We start from the raw sequence: 25,017 nt of genomic DNA, 5'->3' as shown, positions 1-25,017 counted from the left end.
TCATAATAATAAATAATTTTAATCCCACCAAAAAATTCAATCCCCAAACATACATTCATCTGCATTATGTTTATTTCACTTTAATGCACCAAAAAAAAAGCAGCTTTTCCCTTATAATAGGTTCATAATTCTGCTCATATTTGAATGCAAAACACAGTTAAATTTGAGCAACTCGACCAAATGGTAGGTAGTAAGCCCATTTTTTTTTCTTTCCATAGTTGCACAGGAGCAAATCTTCCTGCCCTGTGTGTGTGTGTGTGTGTGTGTGTGTGTGTGTGTGTGTGTGTGTGTGTGTGTGTGTGTGTGTGTGTGTGTGTGTGTGTGTGTGTGTGTGTGTGTGTGTGTGTGTGTGTGTGTGTGTGTGTGTGTGTATATCTGGAAGCACTGCCCTCCCATTCAGCAGTTGTTGCATCGACCCCGTTGGGTACAACACGCGACTCAAACACACCGTTTTTTTTTTTTTTTAGAAAAACACTCTTTTTTTTCTTCTCCCTCCTCTTCCTCTTTAAACCTCAAACGAAAAAAAATGGTAAGTGGATTTTTTTTTTTTGGTTTTTATTTCCAATCAGATCTGTCTGCCTGAAATACATTTTGTGAGGTAGAAATGCGGGTTAATCGTCAACCGGTGTGTCAGTTCTTGCAGTACGGCGGCAACGCATTTGCATCTCCGGTTTTTCTTACACTTAACAAACACATATTTATATATTTAATATTAATTCAACACCTTATGTAGTGGTATTTAGATATTGATGATGACTGATGCGCAGATTGGTCCGCAGCAGTGGCACGACGTGATTGTCATTGTGTAGAGATGAGAACAATGCGCTCGCTGGCGGCGTTTACAGGAACAGCAAGGACAATAAATCTCTTTATCATGTCAAGCAGCATAATTATTTGTCTTTAGATTTCGATTTTAGTCCGTTTTAATGTGTGAATACGCAACAACAAAAAAGAAGTGACACCTTACAAATACCATACCCCTGTGTAGAGGCTGGGAGGGGCGGGTCGGGTGGGGAAGGATGGAGACATTAGATTGTAGCTTTCATTTTTAATTCATGGCATACAGCAGCAAATGTATTTTTAATATCATCTATGATTAAAGAACATGAAGTGACGCAACGCAGTGCTTAATGACATGAAATATAATCAGTTCAATCTAATAAACACGCTGTATTTCGGTTAATTTCATCCTATTTCATGATTAAATCTGGATTACATTCATATTTTTCTCAAAATAAAAGCCTTAGCTGTGATTTTTTTTGAGGAATTTTTGTCTATTTTGCGTCCAAGCATCTGCCGTGATTGGTCATCCTCAAGGCACTAGAGCAAGTGGAATATTCCAGATCCTGCGACGCGGGCACGCACACGGAAATGCATTTGAATGTGTGGTTATGCTCGTAAAAGAGGGCGCAGAGAGAGTGGGTATAAAGAGGCTAGAGGACAAAAAATTTGGACTGGAGGTAAAGACGGCGTCGTTCCTCTGCGGGGGCTGCTGTCAGGCATTTGTCCCCGTCCCCCCCCCTCACGGGTTGTGGTGCAGGGAGGTGCCTCCTGCTGCACTGCTGTGCATCTCAGACAGGGGGCGTAACTGAATAATCATCAGTTTAAAATGCCTTTATGTTGCAGTTCCGATTGGTTTCTTGTTACAGCTGTGAAATTGCTGCAGGTAAATGACCTCTCTTGTTGTTCTCTCTACAGCGTGAGTGTATCTCCATCCACGTCGGTCAGGCCGGTGTCCAGATTGGCAATGCCTGCTGGGAGCTTTACTGCCTGGAACACGGGATCCAGCCGGACGGACAGATGCCCAGCGACAAGACTCTCGGAGGAGGAGACGACTCCTTCAACACCTTCTTCAGCGAGACCGGAGCTGGAAAACACGTCCCCAGAGCTGTTTTTGTGGACCTGGAGCCCACCGTCATCGGTAAACTCTTGATACGTACAGCGACACCGTAGATACCCTGACAGTTTATTTGGTCAAAGGTTAAAGTCATTTTGCCTCTGTCTCCTCAGATGAGGTGCGCACTGGGACCTACCGCCAGCTGTTCCACCCTGAGCAGCTGATCACAGGCAAGGAGGATGCTGCCAACAACTACGCCCGCGGACACTACACCATCGGCAAGGAGATCATCGACCTGGTTCTGGACAGGATCCGTAAACTAGTGGGTGACTTATCAGGATGACTAGCTGTCGCTCTACAATATTAAGTTGAACTACTGTGTCTCACATGAGGTTTCTGTGTCTCCCTCCTGTCCTCAGGCTGACCAGTGCACCGGTCTTCAGGGCTTCCTGGTTTTCCACAGCTTCGGCGGCGGCACCGGCTCCGGTTTCACCTCCCTGCTGATGGAGCGTCTGTCCGTCGACTACGGCAAGAAGTCCAAGCTGGAGTTCTCCATCTACCCGGCTCCCCAGGTGTCCACCGCTGTGGTGGAGCCCTACAACTCCATCCTGACCACCCACACCACCCTCGAGCACTCCGACTGCGCCTTCATGGTAGATAACGAGGCCATCTACGACATCTGCCGTAGGAACCTGGACATCGAGCGTCCCTCCTACACCAACCTGAACAGGCTGATCAGTCAGATCGTGTCCTCCATCACTGCGTCCCTTCGTTTCGACGGCGCCCTCAATGTTGATCTGACAGAGTTCCAGACCAACTTGGTGCCCTATCCCCGTATCCACTTCCCTCTGGCCACCTACGCCCCCGTCATCTCTGCTGAGAAAGCTTACCACGAGCAGCTCTCAGTGTCTGAGATCACCAACGCCTGCTTCGAGCCAGCCAATCAGATGGTGAAATGTGACCCTCGCCACGGCAAGTACATGGCCTGCTGCCTCTTGTACCGTGGAGACGTGGTGCCCAAAGACGTCAACGCAGCCATCGCCACCATCAAAACCAAGCGCTCCATCCAGTTTGTGGACTGGTGCCCCACCGGTTTCAAGGTGGGCATCAACTACCAGCCGCCCACCGTAGTTCCCGGTGGAGACCTGGCGAAGGTCCAGAGGGCCGTGTGCATGCTGAGCAACACCACCGCTATAGCAGAGGCTTGGGCTCGGCTCGACCACAAGTTCGATCTGATGTACGCCAAGCGGGCCTTCGTTCACTGGTACGTAGGTGAGGGGATGGAGGAGGGCGAGTTCTCTGAGGCCAGAGAGGACATGGCCGCTCTGGAGAAGGATTACGAGGAGGTTGGAGTCGACTCTGTCGAGGGCGAGGGAGAGGAGGAAGGGGAGGAGTATTAAAAAGGGACCTTGAGGCACTAAACGGGGAATCATTTATTTCAATGTGTTCTTGAATGCATTCCAAACAGAAACGTTTGTGTATCGAATAAAGTATCAGTTTGGCTGTTCAGAATAAAACTTCTGAAAATGTCAAGTTTGGCTGTTCAAAATAAAGTCTCTGTGATGTGAAGATGTTTGTCTTTTTATGAACTGTTTGTCATGACAGTCTGAACTGATTTGTACACTTACGCAATACGCATTTAAATGTCGAAGGTTTACTGCATATACACATATGAAACATATTTTTGAAGTATTTACAATTGGTATTTCAGTTTGTTGTAAAAATGTTGATTAGGGGGCGCTAGTGAGCAAGTTATGGAGTAAGAATCAAATTTCAGAGCTCCTGCAGGACTGACAATATTTTCATCACAAAACAGCTACTATTACATAAATACCAGGCTCAAAGTTCACTGAGGATAACATAAAGAGGCTAAAAGCTGAATTGTGCAAGCTGCGTCGATCTGAATGGCGGAAAAACTCCAAAAATAAAAATATAAATCAGGCTCATCGCGGCCTACGAGAACCACGAGGCAGAGCCCACCAGGTGTCCCGGACCAATCTTCCCCCACTCCAAGTGAAAGCTCAGGTATGGCCGCTGAAATAATGAACGCGAACATCTTGTCCTCCCTAAAGGGAGAGATTTCCAAAATTATAAGAGGAACTTAAAAGTGCGCTAATGGAAGATTTCAATGCCCTCAAGTCCGAATTACAAGCGGTGTGGTCCAAAATTGCTAATAACCCGACTAACTGTCAAAGAGACAAGTTGAAGCCAGTTATAATTTCAGAAATGTTCTTTGTACAGGCATGTTGAATTGGCAGGATTGATTGAAATGCAATTGAAATCTGTTGAGTTTATATGGTTGAGCTCAAGGTACCGTAATTTTTATGTAATGCCGCAAAGCAATGGGCTACACCAAGAGTTGGCGTGGGCACATGACCGTGGCATTGTGGGTCGTTTTGCTGGCACAGAGGCAGAGAGGAGTGAACGACCCCAAGCCAGACTAATTCTGCACATGGTCCAAAAGGTGCACACAGTAAATTGTTTTTGTTCATATATTTGTGTATGTTGTTGTTGACCTGCATTTATGTTGACATGTGTTGCATTTTTGAGAGATTGTAGTTCGTAGTTTTATGACATTGTTAATGTGCTAACGTGTGAGCCTGTTTGACAATGGACATTTGCATTAAGAGACTCCAGAAAGAGCTCGCAATGTATGTCAAAATGTTTGTTTTGTTTATAGTTTTCACGGTGTCCATAGTGTCGAGAGAGAGAGAGAGCATGCGCCAATAAAAGTTCATCAAAGACATCAGTACGAAGTGTCGCCATTTTTTGTTGGACTTGTGTAGCTACAACGACCGCCATCCAAACAGAAGTTGACCACATGAAAGCCGACATACAAGGCATGAAGGGCGGCTTATCAACATGGTCCGACAAGGTGGTTGCACAACAAGCTACGATTACCAGCCTTCAAAGACAGGTGACAACTTTAACAGACCGATGCGAGGACATGGAGGGGAGAATGAGACGCCATAATATCTGAATAGCCGGCATTCAAGAACAACCGGACTCCAGCTCCCCTAAAACAGTTGTCAAAGTTATCAAAGAAGTCTTGCAGATGGACTGGGACATAAAGATTGACCGATCGCACCGCACACTCGCCACCAGGAGACCGGGAGAAACCACGAGTGATCATTGCTAAAGTACACAATGACGGGGACGCTGTTGAGATCCTGAGAAGAGCCTGGGACAGAGATCTTTTCCTGTGTCTATTTTTTATTCTTTCTTTTTCTATTCCATAGCATAATCAATTCAACCTAGACTGTGCACTGTTGCTGCTTGCCCTTAGTGGCTAGGGACCAGGTCCCACCAGACTGTTGTTATTGTTAGTTATTAGTATTTATAAGCGTGGTGTTCTTCTTGTTCTGATCCCACTGTTCCCCGGGGGATCCTATGTTGGATATAAGAACAACAAGGTCATCATTTATTTTTCTTAAATATCTTTGTTTACCCCACTCCTATTGGTTTCACTATCTAGTCCAAATCCCCACATTCCACATAACAAGATACATGACTATGTGCAGGCTGTTTGTTTCCGCTCCCCATCTCTCTTCACAAAATCCCAAAATATGCAACAAAAAAACCAAACAAAATACAGACAACTTTTGGGCTTCCGAAGTTAATTTCATCATTAACAAGCATTGGATCTATGAAGACCTTCACACCTTTTATTTCTAATTGACGCAGGAAAAATTATCAATATTAATGTGTGAATAATTTTTTTTAAATCTGAACTGAATTCTGAAATCATTTAGCTTTAAATGCATGACCTTAATCATAACCTGAAGTGAGGAATATTTTATATAAAAGGATTGGAAATCGAAAGCCTGTGATGAACAAAAAGTATACAATTTATTCTGACTCCCAGAAGTTTGTTTATCAAGTGTGAATGCAGATTCTGATTATTTGTAACTGTATTGTACATAAATGAAAGAAAAACAACTCTAAACACTTTTGAGCAATGTTTATTGGAAAAAACATTAAACTTTCAGTTTGTCCAAATTAAAGCATTCACATCTACCAAACCTGCATCAAGTAGGTAAAAAAATATCAGAAGGCATAATTCCAGGAAATTCTTTGATTTAACCCTAAATATTACACATTTGTGAAATTTGTGTGTCCCAAAAAATATGTAAAAAAAAAAAAAAAGTATAAAAAGACATCTTAGGTGCCTGTAACTTGCAAATAAAGATGCAGCTTGGTTGTGTGAGAGCTGGCAGCGGCCTACATGGGCCTGTCCTGCAGCAGAGGGCAGTTGTCGACGGCTCCCCGTCTGTTCAGGAGGCTCCAGAACATGGAGGCTCCGGAGCAGCTGTGAACTCCACCGAGCTGTGGGCCTCCGGACCCGATGACGTCCTCCTTCAGAGTGCGGTAGGACTTGAAGCGCCTGCAGAGCAAAGCGCAAATACAGACAAGGTGTCAACGAAGAATTATCACCTGAATCCCCTCAGCTTCGTCGTTCATAAATTTGCTCTAACTGTTGTGGTTGTTGTGGAACACAGTGGAGCATTTAGCAGCTAAAGGGACAGATGTTTTTTTTACAGGACTTTGTAGAGACCTAGCATCTCATGCACTAGCATACATTCAGGTCACCTAAGGTAACCATTGGTTTCTCCGCAAGATAACTAACTGCTGATGTTTGAAAAACCAAACAAGATCATTTAAGAAACAATGTATTTCTGTATCCCAAAAATCTTCTAATCATCTGGCGGACAAAACATTCTGTTAGCTGCACATTTGGACTCTTTCCTGTTCTGGTAGCCAGCAGACTAGTGGAGCAAAAACTTGGGGGAACAAGTAAAAAGTATTTTTTTAATTACTCAGTGATTAAAAGAATCTTTGACCCTGTGCGCACCTGGCATTAAGATTCGATCTGATTCATCTGGGCATGATCGGATTACAAGTGGTCAGCTAAAAGGGATGGATGAATGTGCTCTGAGGCTGTATCCTGAGGTGGTCCGGACCACATAATTCTAGCAGTATGTACGCAATCCATCCAAGGCCAAATTGGAAGACCGCCTACTCAACTGATGTCCTTGGCCTGAACAGAAGGACGTTTTCACGCCAACATCTTCATAATAACAACAAAAATCAATAAAGAAGAATAACCAGCAATAATTAGCATTGTGTGGAAAACCCGCTGCCTTATTTCATTTGCGCCCACTATCATGAACGCATTGCGGTTTTAAGATGCCAGAAATTATAGTCAGCTGTGAAGAAGTCTGAAAGGCCGTCAGTTAAACGGAAGTAGAGACAGGCGTTGAACTCTGCAGCTGTATTATCAGAGGGGGACTTGGTATCGCCAAATAGTTAATATCAAATGACTCGAAGTGGATTGGGGGCAACTAAAAACTTGACTGGGACATTTTTAATCAAAGGATTTGTTGACAGTCAAGCAAATAAAGGGTAACTTATCCTTCAAGGTAAGCAAATTGTTTTACAGTTCTTACTTGTAAGAATATGCCACTATTCCGACAGCTATGACGAGTACCAGGACACCCAACAGCGTGGTGATGGTGCCAGAGGAGGATAGAGCAGAACCTGAAACAAGGATCGAACAGTTAGTAAGCAAGACAAAAGGAGGTAAGTACCGTTGAAACCTTTTACGTTTACGGGCTGGTGTTACGGCGGTTTTGTGGCGTACCCATGCCAACATTGAACTTGGCACTGGCGACGGCCAAACTGACGTCGTTGGCCATGGAAACGTTGATGCAGTAGACGCCGGAGTTGTTGAAGAAGTGACGCAACACCAGCTGGCACTCCCTGGAGGGCTCCACCATGTTGCACACGGCGTGAATCGGCCTCAGGCACTCTGCGTCCAGAATCACACTGCACACCTCTTTGGGAAGGCTGTGGACACGAGAAAAACCTCGGTGAGGAAAAACGAACTGGGCTTAAAGCAATCTGTGCAACCTGACTGTTTCCGTAGGTAATTCAAAGTGTAGTGTGGGAATTTTCACCTTCCCTGGCAGGTAATAGTGATGTCCAAAACATTTGTATCCTTTCCGGGCACTGCCATCACAGAATTGTCCATTTGTACAATCTCTACTTTATGAATGCCCTCTGAAAGAAAACCCAAAAAGGAAGAAGTGTCATGAATAATCGTTTCTAAATTTTGTCTTTGTAATTTTTTTTTGGCCGAAAAGGAACTCACCAACTACTTCAATAGTGGTGCAAAAGGAGCCGTATCGGTATATCACGCAGTCGTCATTTGAGGGTTTTTCGTCTGCGTTCCTCTTTGCTAGAACGTGGACCGCAGCTCGGCCCGTCAGCGCCACCATTCGCTTTGTGTCTGGTGAAGACAAGCAGGAAAATATTACACTTTTTGACATTTTTACTAACACTCCTAGAGTGTGTCTACACTTTTTCCTTAAGTTTCCAGAAAAAGTTTCAATTTAAAAAGTACTTTAAGTGTAATTTGAACCAGAGACCAAACTCCTCATGTCCAAAATTGCTTTGACTGTTGTGAACCTGAAACACCTTTAAAGGCAACAAAACAAACTAGTAAGGAAAGGAAATTAAAGCAATAAGAACTTTGTTTTAATGTCCATTCACAGACAGAAAAAACAATGCAATGATTTGTCATATTTTGTGATTTCTTCATAAAAGTTTAGGCAGTTATTCTTAGGTATTAGGTATTTTGTTCATAGAGTTCTTGATATGTTTAAAGGAAGCCACATGCAGTTATTTAGAGTAAAATATCTTTCTTTTCCTTCAGCGGACAAAAATGTATTGATTTTGTATTGTGAGCTAAACACTCAACAAAATAACAACTGTTTGCTGTCCTGGCTCCTAAATGGTAGAATGAGCTCCCCAATGACATCAGAACAGCAGAAAGTCTGAACATCTTCCACCGCAAAGTAAAAACACACCTCTTCAGACTTTACCTTTAATAGTAGAACTTAAAATGGAACTTACTGATAGAACTTTGAAGTTTGGATTTCTTGAAGAAATTGTATTTTCTTGATTCTTGTTGTTCTGGGTTTTGTATCCTCATGGTTGAAATGAACTTATTGTAAGTCGCTTTGGATAAAAGCATCAGCTAAATGTAATGTAATGTATTGAAGTTAATGCTTTTTCAATGAGAGTCTATTGGAGTCAGCCCCTGGTGGCCCTCATTGGTATTGCACTTCAAGGGACTTCTGCATTGGATTCACTTTTCAGACCTGCAGACTACGTTCATTTAAAAAAAAAAAAAAAAATTAGAGCTGGTAAATCTCCAGATAGAACAACAAGATGTGTGCTGTATTTTCAAAATCCTCAGTGGGCTTGTTTGTGAATATTTATCTTCACAGACAACAGTGGTCCAAACTCAGCAGGGCGCTAACATAAGTGTGTCTTCAAAAAAAGTTAATCGCGTAAATAATGTAGCCGAAGTGGTGCCGTACTTTCGTTTCCTGAGATATGTGGGACTTTTAGAGGTCAGTTGAGAGCTTATTTATCTATTTTAAAAGTTATATTTTTAAATTGACTTATGTATTTCATTCACTTTGCATTGACAGCCTAATATTATGTTCATATTTTTGGTCTGTTTTCTGCAAATTAGTTTTCTTATGTTGCCTCTTGGATTTGGTGTTATTTGTAGATCCATAAATATAATCAAATTAAATAAGAAAAACTGAGCTGCCCACTCTGTCAGCATGCAAATCAGATTTCAAGAAGCACAATAGAGCAATTCATTTTGTTTCGGACAGTAGCAGTGCTTCTCTAAAGATTTACATCACATTTACATTTTAGGAAATAGATTATCTGGTTCATCTGGCAGATGTCCTGCTGATTGTTTTCAATTGTTCTGCACTTTGCATTGTTTTTTTTTTGCACACATTATCTTCGGAGGGGATGGACCCAGTGTTCTCTTTTGGACAATTTACCATAATTATGCACTGGCAGCTCACCTGCTATCAGCCGGTTCTCTGCCTCACGGTCAGCCAGCAGCCGGTTGACGAGGGACGGAGTCTTAACCAGTGTGGACGACTCCTGGGCCGGCTGGGAGGAAGAGGAGGAGAAGGAGGAGGAGGAGGAGGCAGCGGAGGCCTCATCCTCGGAGTTGTCCTCCTCCATGTCCGAGGGAACCATGTTGACATTGAGACCCGCTGAGTTGGTGGAAACCAGCAGGGGAACAGCAGACACCAGCGCAGGAGCCTCCACTGCACACAGAAACGACCGGTGAGTTAGCTTCGTGCTACATTCGTGAGTACATCCACTCATATCCAATACCTCGTCACAGGAGGACTCTGGAACTGCCAGTCAGCTACCCGCAAGAAAGACTTCATCTCTGGCTTTGCTATCTAGCAATCTCTGGACTTCCTTGGTCTCACTGAGACCTGGATCACACCGGACAACACATCCACCCTGCTGCTCTCTCCTCTGTCTTCTCCTTCAGCCACACCCCCCAACCACTTCTTTATCTCTGACTCTCTCAAACTGACAACCTGACCACATCAACAGACTCTGGACCTGTCCGTCACAACATTCACTCCCTCTCTCCCTCCTCTCCCTCCTCCTCTTCCTCCTCCTCTCTCTCCCTCTTCCTCCTCTCTCCTCTCCTCTATCTCTGCAGCCAAAAGCTCTTTCTACCAAACCAGAATTCAATCCTCATTTTCTAATTCCAAAAAGCTATTCATCTTCTCCATCTTCTCCATCTTCTCCAACCTCCTTGACTCCCCCCCTCCTCCCTCCATCCTTCTACCAAGCCACTTTGTCAACTACTTTACTAAAAAGATAGATGACATACGCTCCTCATTTTCAAACCCAGCTTCTATAACTACATGTCCATCATCTTCATCTTCCTCCCCTTCACTTTCCTCTTTCACCCCCCCTGTCTCCCAATCAAGTTGTTACCTTGGTAACCTCCACCTCCCCAACCACCTGCCCCCTTTACCCCATCCCATCTCACATTCTCCAGTCTATTGCTCCAGACCTTCTTCCTTTTCTCTCCATCTCATCAACTCTTCTCTGTCCACGGTCTGTTTCCTGAACTCTCTGAAGGAGAGTGAACCCTCTCCTGAAGAAACCCCCCTCAACCCGTCTGAAGTAAACAACTACAGACCGTCTCTCTCCTTCCCTTTCTTTCTAAAACTCTGGAGCGAGCTATCTTTAACCAACTCTCCTCCTATCTCCACCATAATAACCTTCTTGATCACCAGTCTGGTTTCAACAGACCACTCAACAGAGACGGTCCTCCTTCTGTCTCTGAGCAGCTTCACACTGCTAGAGCAGCCTCTCTGTCCTCTGTCCTGATCCTTCTAGACCTTCTGCTGCATTGGACACAGTGAACCACCAGATCCTTCTTTCCTCCTTCAGGACCTCGGAGTTTCAGGCTCTGCTCTCTCCCTGTTCTCATCCGACCTCAACGACCTCACCTACCGGGTAACTTGGAGAGGATCTGTGTCTGAACCTTGTCCTCTCACTACTGGTGTCCCTCAAGGCTCCGTCCCAGGTCCCCTCCTCTTCTCTCTACACCGATTCTCTCAGCTCTGTCCTTCACTCGCATGTCTTTTCCTACCACAGCTATGCTGATGACACCCAACTGATCCTCTCTTTTCCAGATCTGAAACACAGGTAGCAGCATGAATCTCTGCCTGTCTGACTGACATCTCTCAGTGGATGTCCTCACACCACCTGAAAATTAACCTCCACAAGACCGAACTGCTCTTCCTTCCAGGGAAAGACTCTCCCACCCTCGACCTGACTACTACCTTCAACAACTCTGTTATCCCGACCCTGACTGATAAGAACCTCGGAGACACTCGACAGTCAACTCTCTCTTACTGCCACATCACTGCAACAACACGTTCCTGTAGATACATGCTGCACAACATCAGGAGAATACGTCCTCTTCTCACTCAGAAGGTGGCGCAGGTTCTGGTCCAGCTTCTGGTCCAGGTTCTGGTCCAGGTTCTGGTCATCTCACATCTAGACTACTGTATCTCCCTCCTGGCAGGTCTACCTGTTAGTACCATCTGACCTCTGCAGCTCATCCAGAATGCAGCAGCTCGACTGGTCTTTAACCTCCCGAAATTCAGTCACACTACTCCGCTCCTCCTCCTCCTCCTCCTCCTCCTTCTCCTCTTCCTCTTCCTCTTCCTCTTCCTCCTCCTCCGCTCCCTTCACTGGTTACCAGTAGCTGCCCGCATCCGTTTCCAAACATTGGTACTTGCGTACCGTGCTGTGAACAGATCAGGTCCAGTCTACATCCAGGACATGGTCCAACCCTACATCCCAGCCCCTCCCTCCGCTCTGCTTCTACCAATCAGCTTGTTGCTCCTCACTGAGTTAAACACTCTACAAAATCACAACTGTTTGCTGTCCTGGCTCCTAAATGGTAGAATGAGCTCCCCACCGACATCAGGACAGCAGAAACTCTGAACATCTTTCACCACAAACTAAAAACACACCTCTTCCTCCTTTACCTTGAACAGTAGAACTTCAGTATCTTAAAATGGAACTTACTGATAGAACTTTGTAGTTTGGCTTTCTGGAAGAAATTGTATTTTCTTGATTCCTGTCGTTCTGGTTTTGTACCCTCATGGTTGAAATGAACTTATTGTAAGTCACTTTGGATAAAAGCGTCAGCTAAATGAAATGTAATGTAAAGTACATACATAGCATACATAATAAATATTACTATATTTATTAGCTTTTAAGACATATAGCCATTTTTCGGAAAGATGCTAATTTTCTTTCGAAGTGAAAGATAAAATAAGATAAAACTCTCATTGATCAGTTTTTCAGTCAGCAGCTAATTAGCTTAGCTTAGCATACAGACTGGAAACAACTATACATAAAGCACAACATGTATACATAATTTCCTCTACATACACACACATAAGGGATAAAGACCCTCACTGAAAGAGTTGAAAAGCAACCACTGCTGGCCACTAAAGTGTAAAAGCCTTCTTATAAAAATATTTTTTTAAGTCAAGATTTAAAAGCTGAAAACATTCGGTGGAAGAAACCTTCAGAGCCGAGGAGTCAGTCCTCAAAAGGCTTTGACAACCTTTTGTTTTTAACCTGGACTCTGGAATAGTTCGAAGATCCAGAGTCTTGCATTTGATACTTAAAAAATAGATTAAAAAAGAGACTCAAAGTAAATGCAGTGAAGCCAAAATTGATTTAATGTGCACTAAAATAATAAGAAAATAATCACGTGCAATGACTTTATTTCAATTTTGTGTTGAAAACTACTTCCCTACTGTTTCTTCAACCCGGTATCACGGCCAAACGTGAAATAGCCACACTTTGGCACACATTTTGTTCTTTTATATATACTGCTGTTGTGGGTTTTTTCCCATCTGATTTGTGCTCTTACCTGTGTCTTGTTGTCTTGTCCGCACTGTATTTAGTTCTACCTCTTCCTCAGTACTTTGTCAGTCTAATATTTGTGGATTTTTTTTTTTTGCAATCATTCTGCCTCTTAGTAGGTTTTTGTTTTCCCCTTTGTTTGTTTTTTTGAGTCTGTTTTTTTCCAGTTGCCACAGCTTCCATTTTTGTGATTGTTAAACCTTTTCTTTGTGTCATGCTTTTGGGTCCCACCGTGCTTCAAGCATACCAAGTGTATTCCCTACCTGTAGTGCCCTGATCGGCAGGTGGAGCGGGGGCCTTGGTCGGCATATCAGACGGTGGGTCGCAGCTCTTGTCCGGGATGACCGCTTGCACCACCACCTGGGGCTTGAAGGAGCCAGAGTTGACGTAGGTGTGAGTGACGGTCAACTCTCTGGAAATGAGCGCACCGCTTTCGTCCCCGAAGTCCCAGTTGAAGGTGATGTCGGCATCGCTGAGGTACTCGCTGGGGTCGTGGAGGGTGATGGTGAAGGCAATCGCCCTGTTCTGGATAAAGCGCATGTCTCCGGCCATGAGGTCGTTCACTTGGTCCAGGGAGACAGCGAAGGGGATTTGATCTAAAGGGGGGACAGCACATAATGAGATGATGGTGGAAATGAGAAATCTTTGGGTTTATGGTTCAGGCCCATTTTTTCCCAACCCCTAATTCTCAAATAGTGAAATAAAAAAACAGCTTCCAGTTTAGCCATGATGCTAGATCAGGGGTCTCCAACCGTTTTTCTGAGAGCTATTTTGACAAAATGAAAGTGTCCGGGACCTCCTTATGTTTAGTAACATTTATTCACATAGCTGAGCTCCACCCTGTAGGCATTTCTTCATACCTCATTTGATGGGGGGGTATTTTCTGTATCTACAATTACACAGATGTTCCCTGAATGCCTCCTGCAGTGCTTGTAACTTGTGTGTGGCCAAACTGGTTTTAAAAGTGTCAAAGAAAGCGTTATAATGTAAAATTGTATGGGAAAATTCTGTGTTTCCCCTTTAATTTTGTCTCTCAATGTCTTTATGGTCGGACCCTGTGTGAAATTTCCTGAACGTTGACACGACTGATTTATCTATTTGTGTAAGACTATTTTTACGTTACAAACATTAGACATTAGGGTTTGCATGCAAAAACAAACTTTTCAGTAGTGTGGTGTTCAGTAGCTCCTGGTTCACACTTGCAAGGTGGCTGAAATATTAGTTTATGTCACATTTTGGTAGCAAATATTGCAAAAATTCGAATGTTTAAATCAGGGAACATCACGTTAAATTCTTGTTTTGCCTGAGTCAAAAATACCATAGTAAATATTAACAACCCTGGGGAGCCTCTAGCTTCCCTCAACCATCTCCAACTGCCTCCAACTAACCAGTGATGGAGAACTGTGTGAAGGCATATCCCAGAGGAATGAACTTCTCTTTGCTCCTGTAGTGGTAGATGACGATGTCCATGGTGTAGGAGCCAAGGGGGACATCGTCCGTGCTGATGGTCAGGGATGAGGAGGGCCCGTCCGATACCTGCCAGTACTGACCTGCCAAATCCAGAGCAGAAAACACTCATTGTCATTTTAATTCATCTTAATGTCACGTGTTCTCGTCTGAGCTTGTTTGCTTGGAACGGACATATAAAGACTGATAAATATTCTTCAAACCTAATATGACAAGTTCTGAATTGCCACAGTAAAAAAAAAAAATTATGACTGTTTGTTCTGAGCAAATGAAGTGAAATAATCTGATCATATGACCGGGCTCATGTATAATCCATCCTGGGTCATGTTTCAGGTCACGGCATGTGTCAAAAGAAACTCTGTGACCTGCAGAATTAAAACGTCAGTCAGCAGAGTTTTAATAAGAGACTAACAGGCTCCACTCACCCCAGGCCTTCCACACAAACACATAGGCCGGCTTCTTGTCTTTCTTTATCGGGGTCCCGTCGGGGAAAACCGGCTCCCAGTCAGTGTTCGGCATCGGGTACACTGGCTCAGACTTGTGGTACTTTGTTCCTGTAACGAGAGGTTTCAACTCTGAGAGACTGCGAGGGATTTGATTGAGATGTTTTTTTTGGCCACGTTGGCAAAATCTAAAAACCCTTAAGCCTTCGGTATGTTTGTTTTGTGTTTGTGTGAAACAGAGGGCAAGAAAACAGTTTCATTTTTAGGTCAAATAACCAAACAAAGCTGGCAGATATTTTTGTGGGTGATGCCTCGTGCGATTTGAGACAACACTACCCTGTTGAAATTTACACAAGTAAGTGTACTTCAAGTAAGTGCACTACAGGAAGAACACAAACTGAGACACAGATTCGACGAAGAGGTTTTAAAGCTAGGTTTAAAGCTAGGTTTAGGCAAGTTGTGATTATGGTAAAAAACAAAAACATGGCTGTTTGAGGCTTATTTCTAATTAAACAGGATTGATGGACAGAAAACTAATAAGGAGCGACTTTAGCTAAAAAATAACTTAAAGGTATTTACTTAGAATTTCATTAGACTTGTTGAATGGGAGTCTATGGAGCCGGAGGCTTTTTGGAGCCGACCTCTAGTGGTACTTAGTGGTATTGCAGCTTAAGGCACTTTCACATTGGCATAATTTTTCAGACCCGGAAGCTACGAACACTTTCATATCCAGTCTGTCGTCCAGACTCATACACACATATATTATATATTATATGTTATATATTATATATTATATATTATATACAGTCTGTATTTAGAAAGAGTACGTTTTCTTTTAGTGCCTCTTCTCTTTCTTCCTTTTGCATTAGCGCCACCAACTATCTCGCTAGCTCAGTCGATGTGACGTATCTCCTGCCGTGCAGAGGATTGTAGGTCAGAACAGTCAGAGAAGAAGCATGCTGGCCTGCATACTGTAAAATATGACTGGATGTAGTGGAACATCTTGATATTTTTTGGCATACTACTTTTCACATACTATGTATCAGTGCATACTAAATCTTTCTTCTGGCATACTAAATAGTATGATGGTATGGATACTGGAACGCACAGTCGCTACGCGTTAGGGTTGAGTCTCATTGTTTTGTCAGCATGGCAGTCGCCTTTCAGTCACTTATAATGCACCAAACTGCATGAAAGGTGCCGTACGAATAAAGTTTGATTAATTGAGGGAGAACATTATGTCACTGAGGGGTCAGATGTGTGTATTACCATTGACTAAACAGTCTTCAGCCCAAACCACATCTCCATCAGGCAGCATCTTTTGGTTGTGGGGGAACTCTAGGTCGATGGTGAAGGTAATTTTGGCTCCGGTCAGAGTCGGCGAATCGTTCGCGACATTGAACGACACTCTTCCACCTGCATCAGAAGACAGGAAAGCACAAGAGTTTACACGCGTGTTGTTGTTGTTTTTAAAGACAGGAAGTACGAGCCTCTAAAAGACTTTTTAAAACAACGTTACAACAGACGCACCTTTCCAGGAGTCCTTGTAGCGTGGGTCTCCGTCTTTCCAGATCGGGTACATCTTAATGTTCCATGATGGATAGCGAGTAAAGCGGTTTTTGGGCTCTGAAATATCAAAAAACAGAACATGAAACACTCCTCTATATGCAAGCTTTATTGATTATAGGTCCAAATCTTTCAAATAATTAAGAGAGAACACTATGATTTGGTTCAATATCCGTGAAATGAATTAATTCAAATAAAAGTCTATGAATGAAAAAGGTGAAATAAACATGCAAGAAGGAATTCAACATATGGAAACTAAAGATTCTAGTTAAAAAAGATTAATTCCTATTTCCCCCATAATTCGTCCCAGTTTTTATCATTCTTTTAAGAGGCTCTAAAAACTTTATTCGTGTTTTACATTCGTCCAAACTTCATTATTGGATTTCAAAGATTTAAATACAGTATACTTATGTCATAATTAAGCGCCTATGATTTGACTTGAATTAAAGCTGAAGGCGCCCACGGGTGCCCAATGTGATGCTGCCCCGCTGGCAGTTTAAACCTCAGGTCTCGATCCCTCTCATGTGATGCCTGGCTGGTTGAGATTATATCAGATTAACAGTGTCACAGGGTTGAATTGGGATTAAACATGATGCCAGATGACAGAAGTGTTGGCTGAATCACACTTTTTGGAAGTGATCTGCGCTCCTGTTTGAGTTCACTCGGGGGCAAACGGGCACGCCAGCGGACAACTCCAGTTTTTTTTGTTTATATTCTTGAGAATGTTAAAGTTCACAGTTTAAAATGATGCAACACATGCATTTATGTAAGAGAGATTAAGATGATCATGTTGGCCCTTGAAAAACATTTTATTTCAGTTTAAATGTTGGGCGGCATGAGACGGTGGGCAAAACAAATTTGGTAACTTTGGAAGAGATCCGAAAACTTGGCTAAACTTTGGAGCAAATTTTGATTAGATTAATTTACACTGAAATTTAAAAAAAGTATCTCTTTTAAGTCTGGACAGGGGGAATTATTACAATAACCAATAACTCTAAGTCAAAACCGATGAAACTATGTTTAAAAGTTATTTCAAAATAAAAGGATTGAGGTCAAAAGTGAGTGTTTTGCTCCTGAAATGTCAAATGCTGTCATTTACTTTCAGGCTTGGTTGAGTAAAGAGGTCACGGGAAAAAACTAGACTCAGATCTTGTCGACTTCAACACGTGCAACACCACAATAGGAACCAAGATTTACAGTGAGTTCTGCCAATGAAATCAGAGTGGATTAAATGAGAATAGGTTTTGTCTCTTTGAGTCTCTTAAATGGCATTTTAAGAGTTCAGTAACATCATGGTAACTTCACTGCAACCAAACTGTGATGGACAGAGTGATACTTCCAGATCAGGGAGTCAGTTTAGTGAAAAACTCCTTAAAATAAGCTTATTTCTAAAGGCTTTCTGAAGTTATTCAAACAATTAAAATAAAAAAAATATCACTTTTTCCTGATTAAACATTAAATATAAACCGTATAACATCTGCACAATGACTTTTTTTTTAAGAACCTTTAATCTTGGGTAGCTGGTCGTTGTGTAAATTGAATTATTCAAAATATTTTCATGCCATGCTGCTTTATAATTCACTGCAATTCAAATGCAATGTTGAACTGTGATTGTTTAAGCGTTTTAATCACTTGTTACTTTGCAGAAGGACATTTTACATATAAAATGTATCAATATCTAACGTCACACAATAAATTATTAATATTAAAAGACCCCAAATTACAAACAAAAGATATTAGGACAATTAAATTAATTTTAAATAAAATTTAGAATTAATTTAGTTATTAATACAATAAAGTATCAGTAATATTATTCAAATAATAGACTATATGACAGTAAAGGGTTAGGGTTATGGTTAGGGTTAGGGTTAGGGTTATGCTGGGGGAGCAGCATTGGAGCCGGTGACACCAACAAACTCAACAAGCTGGTTAAGAAGGCCGGCTCCATCATCGGCTACAAACTTGATAGTCTGGAAAAGGTGGTGGAGAGGGGGACGCTGATCAAACTATTGTCCATCTTGGATAATCCTGTCCACCCTCTCAACCACCTGCTGCAGGGACAGCGGAGCACTTTCTCTAACAGATTCCTCCAGCTCCGCTGTCACAAGGACAGATACAGGAGATCATTCCTGATACAGGAGATCATTCCAGATACAGGAGATCATTCCTGCCCACTGCCATAAGACTTTACAATAACTCACCTCTGGCAAAATCCATCACAGTACAAAAACACTGTTGACTGTGTTTCTTGGTTGCTTGTATATTGTATGTATATTATATATATAGATATATACTGTACCGTATATATATATATATATGTTGACTGTGTTTATTGGTTTGTTGTATATAATATATATAGATATTTAATGTACTGTATATATACTGTATGTACTGTGCATTTTATATTTTATATTTATATTTTTTATTTTATTGCTTTTCTATTATATTATTCTATTCTATTATTATTTTTATTCTATTGTTTCTATTATTGCTCCTGTATGTATGCTGCTGTGGCGAAAAAATTTCCCCTCGGGGATTAATAAAGTATATACCTATCTACCTACCTACCTACCTAAAACACTGAAAGTTCCTGAGATGTTTTTATGTAGCTATAATATTTACATACTTTTACTCAGGTGGCATTTTGAATTACTTGTAACAGAATATTTTTATATTGCAGTACTGCAGGTAAATGATCTTAATGCCTCCTTTGAGTTTGCTAACTTTTAAAATCTCTTCTGAAAGCTGTAAATGATCTCTTTCACCTCTAAATCTGAAGCTCAGCATTAATGAACACATTCTTTTTTTTATATAAAAATCATTGTTTCTACTCACTCGCCGCAGTTTGCGAAGCCACAGCCAGCAGCAGCAGCAGCACAGCAGACGCCCGCATTGTCAGCTTGCCTCCTCTTTGTGAAATATCCCTTTAGTGAGCAGCAGGGGAGTGAAGACCGGCTTTATAAACTCCTCTGATGTTGGAGCTCACACCTCCTTTACTCCAGAAGCCCCCCTTACAGAGATTTAGAGGCACCTGCACGCCGACTGTGATTTGTGTGTTTACAGTAAGACTCTGGGATTATGGTCGTATGTACAGTTGAGAGAGTAGCCGCGTAATCATTTAAGAAATGCTGAATTCCTCGTGTACTTTTTGAGTGGCAATGCTGGATCACAAGACTGTGCATAAACTGAACAAAAGAGAATTTTCAAATAAACAACCTGCAAATAATAAACTTATTCAGCTGTTGACACTGATTTACACTTAAATAAAACTGGTGGTGCAGCAGGACGAGTACATTTAGTCACACTTTGCATTTAAATGCTGTAATTTAGTACTACTTTTTATTCTACTCTACATTTCAGAGGGAAATATTGCACTGTTTACTCACTTAATTTACAGCTTAGGTCATTATTTACTTTGCAGATTAACCGATTCATTGAATTACCGAGCTGCAAAAATAAACAAACTAAAATTAGCGGCAGTTTAGATATTGAAAATGCTACGAGCGCAATAATACAATCAGTATTGATTACGAAATCAAAATTTTTCTGCATAGTAATTTTCTGGGAAACAACATTTTGACTGCATTAATGTATTTTAACTCAATGCTGTTGGTGGACTTTAACTATGTATTCCAGCACTGAGTAAAATAAACTGTATGGATATCTACAGCATCCCAACTGGAAATTTATTGCTCTAAAAATGTTGGGAGAATATTGTGTTTTGGTAAAAAAAATTGTTGTTTTTGTTGTTGTTTCCAGGATATTCTATTTAAAGGTGGTCTTCAGTAGCAAGGTTTTCTATTTTGTTCAAGTTACTATGCATAATTGCACCATTGTGTCTATGTATATCTAAATCTATCTAATCTATATCTATTTTAACTCTGTTTTCTTTTATTAGTGGGATTTATTGTGTTTAATTTGATGTTCCTGATGCATTTTATTTCTTCATTTTAAATTGTATTTTTTTGATATTTTGTAGAAGTGCGTGTATTTTTCTTACTGTAAAGCACTGTGAGCTGCATTTTTTTGTGCTATACAAAATAAAGTTTATTATTATTGTTATCTCTGTTTGTCTGTATGTAAGTTAAAACCAAAGTCAAATTCCTTGTATGTTTAAAAATACCTGGCCAATGAAGCCGATTCTGATGTTCCCAGAGTGTCATTATTTTATAGTCTGATAATGCGTTTTACAAAAAACATTGTGCAAATCTTTTGTGGTATCATTCTTAAAATGTTTTTAGAAAATGTTTTATTATTTTTATGAAGAAGATCCTGGAAACAAATGAAAAACCTTCCCGCTGAACATTGCACATTTCTAGCTGGGTATTTATGTAACTATATATCTTATTTTCATTATTCTAAACTTGTATAGTTATTTCACTCTCTGTCAGTACAATAAAAATCAACCACAATATGTGATTTTTTGGGGGGGGCTAAAATAAATGACCAGTCAGAGAGTTTAAAGCTCAATACAACACGCTGGGATAATTTTTTAAATCATGAGGGGTTTACAGCATCATTATTTTTATCCACAAAGCACATGTTTTAATTCAAACACAATATGAGAGGTCACCTAAATCTCTGCTGAAGTCACCAGACCGGTTTTGGGCTGCCTCTCCAATCACACCTTATTATGCGCGGATTTACTCTGAATTCATATCGATTATCTGCCGTCAGGTGATGGAAAAGAAAAATGATATAAATATATGTGTGGAGGTCGTATCAGGTGAAAAAGTCCAGTGATATACTTCAATATGATGCTAAAAAAAAATACAATGTGAAGTATTGAAGATTTGTTTCTTCTTTCTGTGTCATTACAACAATAGGCCACACGCACTGCTCAGAGGGGCAGCGCCTGCAGAAAAAAAAAATGGGAGGAATGCAACGTTAATGAGGATTATTGAAGCACTTGTGACTCCCTAAATTCATCCGGCTTTGTCCTGCTACCCCCTCAACTTTAAAGTCACTCTGTTATAAGATTTTTTTCTTTTTTTTGTCTCTATCATATGTTAAACTGTGACACTGTTTAAACCTCTTTTTTGAACAATGTCAGCATTCACAGCAAAATCCTGCTCAGACCTGTTTCATCTATTGTTACGGCGACCGTGAACCCTTTAACTCCCCTCGGGCCTCATCGCTTACATGTGCAGACCTGGCAGGGTCGATATTTCCTGTGGCAATTCTCTGTTGATATTATATTTAATGTATAAATAAATTAAATTGTAAACTGCATGCAGCATATAGAACTTTTTTTTGTGGCAGTATTTGATTTTGTGTTTATTTTTATTTTTTGTGTGTATATATAGTCTGTGTGTGTGTGTGTGTGTGTGTGTGTGTGTGTGTGTGTGTGTGTGTGTGTGTGTGTATTTATTCATTGCTAATTTTTTTTCTAAAATATTTATTTTTATCTATCTTATTTTATGTATACGTATTTGTGTGCACCTTTTTTGTGTTTCCACGCTGCTGTGATGACTACATTTCCCCACTGTGGGATTAATAAAGTCTAAATCTAAATCTATAATCCTGCTGTGCTGCAATATAAATGATTAACGTGAGACAAACAGACTGAAAACTTTATTTTATCAGATAAAACAGATGCTGACAAAGTTTTCTTTTGGAGGGCATAATTTAACGTTGAAATGAATCGCATTACATTTTAATTTATTACAATACTCAGAATATGGCAAAATACTTAAAATTCTGACATTGTGATATTATTGTATTGGTATATTGGTAATATCGTATCGTCCAATTGTGACCTTTACAATCCACAGGATGGTCGCACATGTGACTTAGGCAAGGCAAGTTTATTTGTACAGCACATTTCAACAACAAGGCAATTCAAAGTGCTTCACATAAAACCATTAAAAGCATCAAAACTTAAACAACTCTCAAGGTGTCAATGACCCCACAAGAAATTTAAACCTGATACTTTCCTCCAGTTGGTCAGAACGGAAGAAGGTGAAATATATATTCAAAAAACTATGAAAGACGGCCAGTTGAGTTGGATAAAATTTAGGTCTGAAAAGTGAGGCCAATGTGATAGTGCCTTACCACTGAGGGCCACTACGGGCTGGCTCCAAAAAAAACTCTGGCTCCAATTGTCAGGAGTTCAGTTTTGTCCTCCGTTTTGCCCCCGATCACCTCTCCTCCTGTGTCCCCTATCTTTGCCTGTGGCCACGCCCCTCACCAGTCCCAGCAGATGCAGCCACTCACCCCTGATCACCACCTGCAGGTGTGCTGCATCTCCCTGATCACCTCCCCAGACTATATGTACCCTGCCCCTGCACAACTCTGGTTGTCGGTTCATTGTGTTTGTTAGCCACCCGTCCGTCTTCCGTCTGCTCCCCGTCTGTCTTCCGTCTGCTCCCCGTCAGCTCTCTGTCAGTCCTGTTCCTGTTCCCGTTCCTCCGGCCTCTGTGTCTCCTGCGGATATCCCGGTCAAAATCACCAGTCGGTGGAGTTGCCCTCCCGGCTTGGAGGATTGTTGACGCCGTCCCTTCGGCTGGTCTGCCGGCTGCCCTGTTACCCGTGTCCCCCTGGAGCTGTCGGTTGAGTTGCCCTCCCGACTGGACGTAAAGTGGACACGCTCGGTGCCACCTTTTGGTTTGTAGTTTTTGTTTGTTTATTTTTTGGACAATAAAGACAGTATTTTTGGAACTTATACCTCGAGTCTATGTGCTTGCATTTGGGTCCTGGAAGAATACACCACCACATAACACCAATAACCCATAAGCGATGATAAGTGTTCTGGTGGTCCTTCTAAAAACAATTCCATCATCCTACTTTTTAGTAGGTGAAAGAAGGGTCAGGTCAGTAACATGATTGGGTATAAAAAGAGCATCCTGGGAGAGATTCACCATTCTGTGAAAGACTGCAAGCATCTAAGAAAAAAAATTCCTCAACGTAAAACTACAAAGTATTCGTGGATTTCATCATCTACAGTTCATAATATCATTAAAAGATTCAGAGAATCTAGAAAAATCTCTGTACAAGGCTGAAAACTAATATTGTATGGTGGTGATCTTCAGGCCGTCAAGCAGTACTGGATTAAAAACAGACAGAGCTCTGTAGTGGAAATCACTGCATGGGTTCAGGAACACTTCTGAAAACCATCGTCTGTGAACACAGTTCAATGCTGCATCCACAAATGCGGGTTAAAAGTAATTTCAGATGGACTGAGGCGAAGTGGAAAACTGTTCTGTGGTCTGACAAATCAAATCAAAAATGTTTTAATTATTTTTTGAAATCATGGACGCTGCATCCCCCAGGTTAAAGAGGAGACCCTGAACTGTTGTGGAGCTGAAATCCTACATCAGGAAAGAATGGGACAACATTTCTCTCCAGCCACTGGTCTCCTTAGTTGCTGGCATCAAATTAAAAATGAACATATATTCTTCTGTAAAACAATAAAAGTCCACAGTTTCAACATTTGATATGTTGTCTTTGGTCAAATTTCTATTAAATATAAATAATTTTTGTCACTGACTACCTGACAGGCAGACCACAGTTTGTCCGTCTGGGCAGTGTGCTGTCTGATACAGTGGTCAGTGGTACTGGAGCTCCTCAGGGAACTGTTCTGTCTCCTTCCTGTTCACCTTCTACACCACTGACTTCCAGAACAACTCAGAGTCAAGACATCTGCAGAAGTTCTCTGATGACTCTGCAGTGGTAGGATGTATAAGGGATGGACGGGAGGAGGAGTCAGTGGTCGGTGTATAAGGGATGGACGGGAGGAGGAGTCAGTGGTAGGTGTGTAAGGGATGGACGGGAGGAGGAGTCAGTGGTCGGTGTATAAGGGATGGACGGGAGGAGTCAGTGGAAGGTGTATAAGGGATGGACGGGAGGAGGAGTCAATGGTCGGGTGTATAAGGGATGGACGGGAGGAGGAGTCAGTGTAGGTGTATAAGGGATGGACGGAAGGAGGAGTCAATGGTCGGGTGTATAAGGGATGGACCGGAGGAGGAGTCAGTGGAAGGTGTATAAGGGATGGATGGGAGGAGGAGTCAGTGGTAGCTGTATAAGGGATGGACGGGAGGAGGAGTCAGTGGTCGGTGTATAAGGGATGGACGGGAGGAGGAGTCAGTGGTCGGTGTATAAGGGATGGACGGGAGGAGGAGTCAGTGGTAGGTGTATAAGGGATGGACGGGAGGAGGAGTCAGTGGACGGTGTATAAGGGATGGACGGGAGGAGGAGTCAGTGGACGGTGTATAAGGGATGGACGGGAGGAGGAGTCAGTGGACGGTGTATAAGGGATGGACGGGAGGAGAAGTCAGTGGTAGGTGTGTAAGGGATGGACGGGAGGAGGAGTCAGTGGAAGGTGTATAAGGGATGGACGGGAGGAGGAGTCAATGGTCGGGTGTATAAGGGATGGACGGGAGGAGGAGTCAGTGGTCGGTGTAT

General features: G+C 41.9%; 2 protein-coding genes across 2 annotated transcripts; one reads left to right on the top strand and one right to left on the bottom strand.

The window, feature by feature from the left end:
- The first annotated feature begins 1,686 nt into the window (after window positions 1-1,686).
- Window positions 1,687-3,406, top strand: LOC138634788 (tubulin alpha chain-like). Its single transcript, XM_069721943.1, has 3 exons — window positions 1,687-1,921; window positions 2,011-2,159; window positions 2,257-3,406. The coding sequence occupies exons 1-3, from the start codon at window positions 1,801-1,803 to the stop codon at window positions 3,235-3,237; spliced, it is 1,251 nt and encodes a 416-aa protein (XP_069578044.1). The 5' UTR covers window positions 1,687-1,800; the 3' UTR covers window positions 3,238-3,406.
- Window positions 3,407-6,013: 2,607 nt separating this feature from the next.
- On the bottom strand, window positions 6,014-19,509 carry pmelb (premelanosome protein b). Its single transcript, XM_069721941.1, has 12 exons — window positions 19,450-19,509; window positions 16,579-16,674; window positions 16,318-16,464; window positions 15,031-15,159; window positions 14,527-14,688; window positions 13,402-13,734; window positions 9,730-9,981; window positions 7,989-8,126; window positions 7,795-7,897; window positions 7,479-7,684; window positions 7,285-7,375; window positions 6,014-6,221 (listed from the first exon to the last, which is right to left on the bottom strand). Exons 1-12 carry the CDS (start codon window positions 19,505-19,507, stop codon window positions 6,059-6,061), a joined length of 1,878 nt encoding a protein of 625 aa, XP_069578042.1. The 5' UTR covers window positions 19,508-19,509; the 3' UTR covers window positions 6,014-6,058.
- Between the last annotated feature and the right edge of the window lie 5,508 nt (window positions 19,510-25,017).

This window comes from Brachyistius frenatus, unplaced genomic scaffold, assembly GCF_029030835.1.
Source record: "Brachyistius frenatus isolate BFR_SWC_R1_liver_20210118 unplaced genomic scaffold, ASM2903083v1 Contig_278, whole genome shotgun sequence".
NCBI classification, from domain to species: Eukaryota; Metazoa; Chordata; class Actinopteri; family Embiotocidae; genus Brachyistius; species Brachyistius frenatus.
The sequence above is the reverse complement of the archived record's forward strand: the minus strand, read 5'-3'. Positions and strand labels throughout refer to the sequence as shown.

Coding starts and splice junctions, on each gene's coding strand:
- LOC138634788 (XM_069721943.1), top strand. CDS start 1,801: ATGCCCAGCGACAAGACTCTCGGAGGAGGAGACGACTCCTTCAACACC. Junction 1,922..2,010: donor CCTGGAGCCCACCGTCATCG/GTAAACTCTTGA, acceptor CTGTCTCCTCAG/ATGAGGTGCGCACTGGGACC. Junction 2,160..2,256: donor TGGACAGGATCCGTAAACTA/GTGGGTGACTTA, acceptor TCCTGTCCTCAG/GCTGACCAGTGCACCGGTCT.
- pmelb (XM_069721941.1), bottom strand. CDS start 19,507: ATGCGGGCGTCTGCTGTGCTGCTGCTGCTGCTGGCTGTGGCTTCGCAA. Junction 15,160..16,317: donor TGAAGACTGTTTAGTCAATG/GTAATACACACA, acceptor CTCTCGTTACAG/GAACAAAGTACCACAAGTCT. Junction 14,689..15,030: donor GTTTGTGTGGAAGGCCTGGG/GTGAGTGGAGCC, acceptor TGGATTTGGCAG/GTCAGTACTGGCAGGTATCG.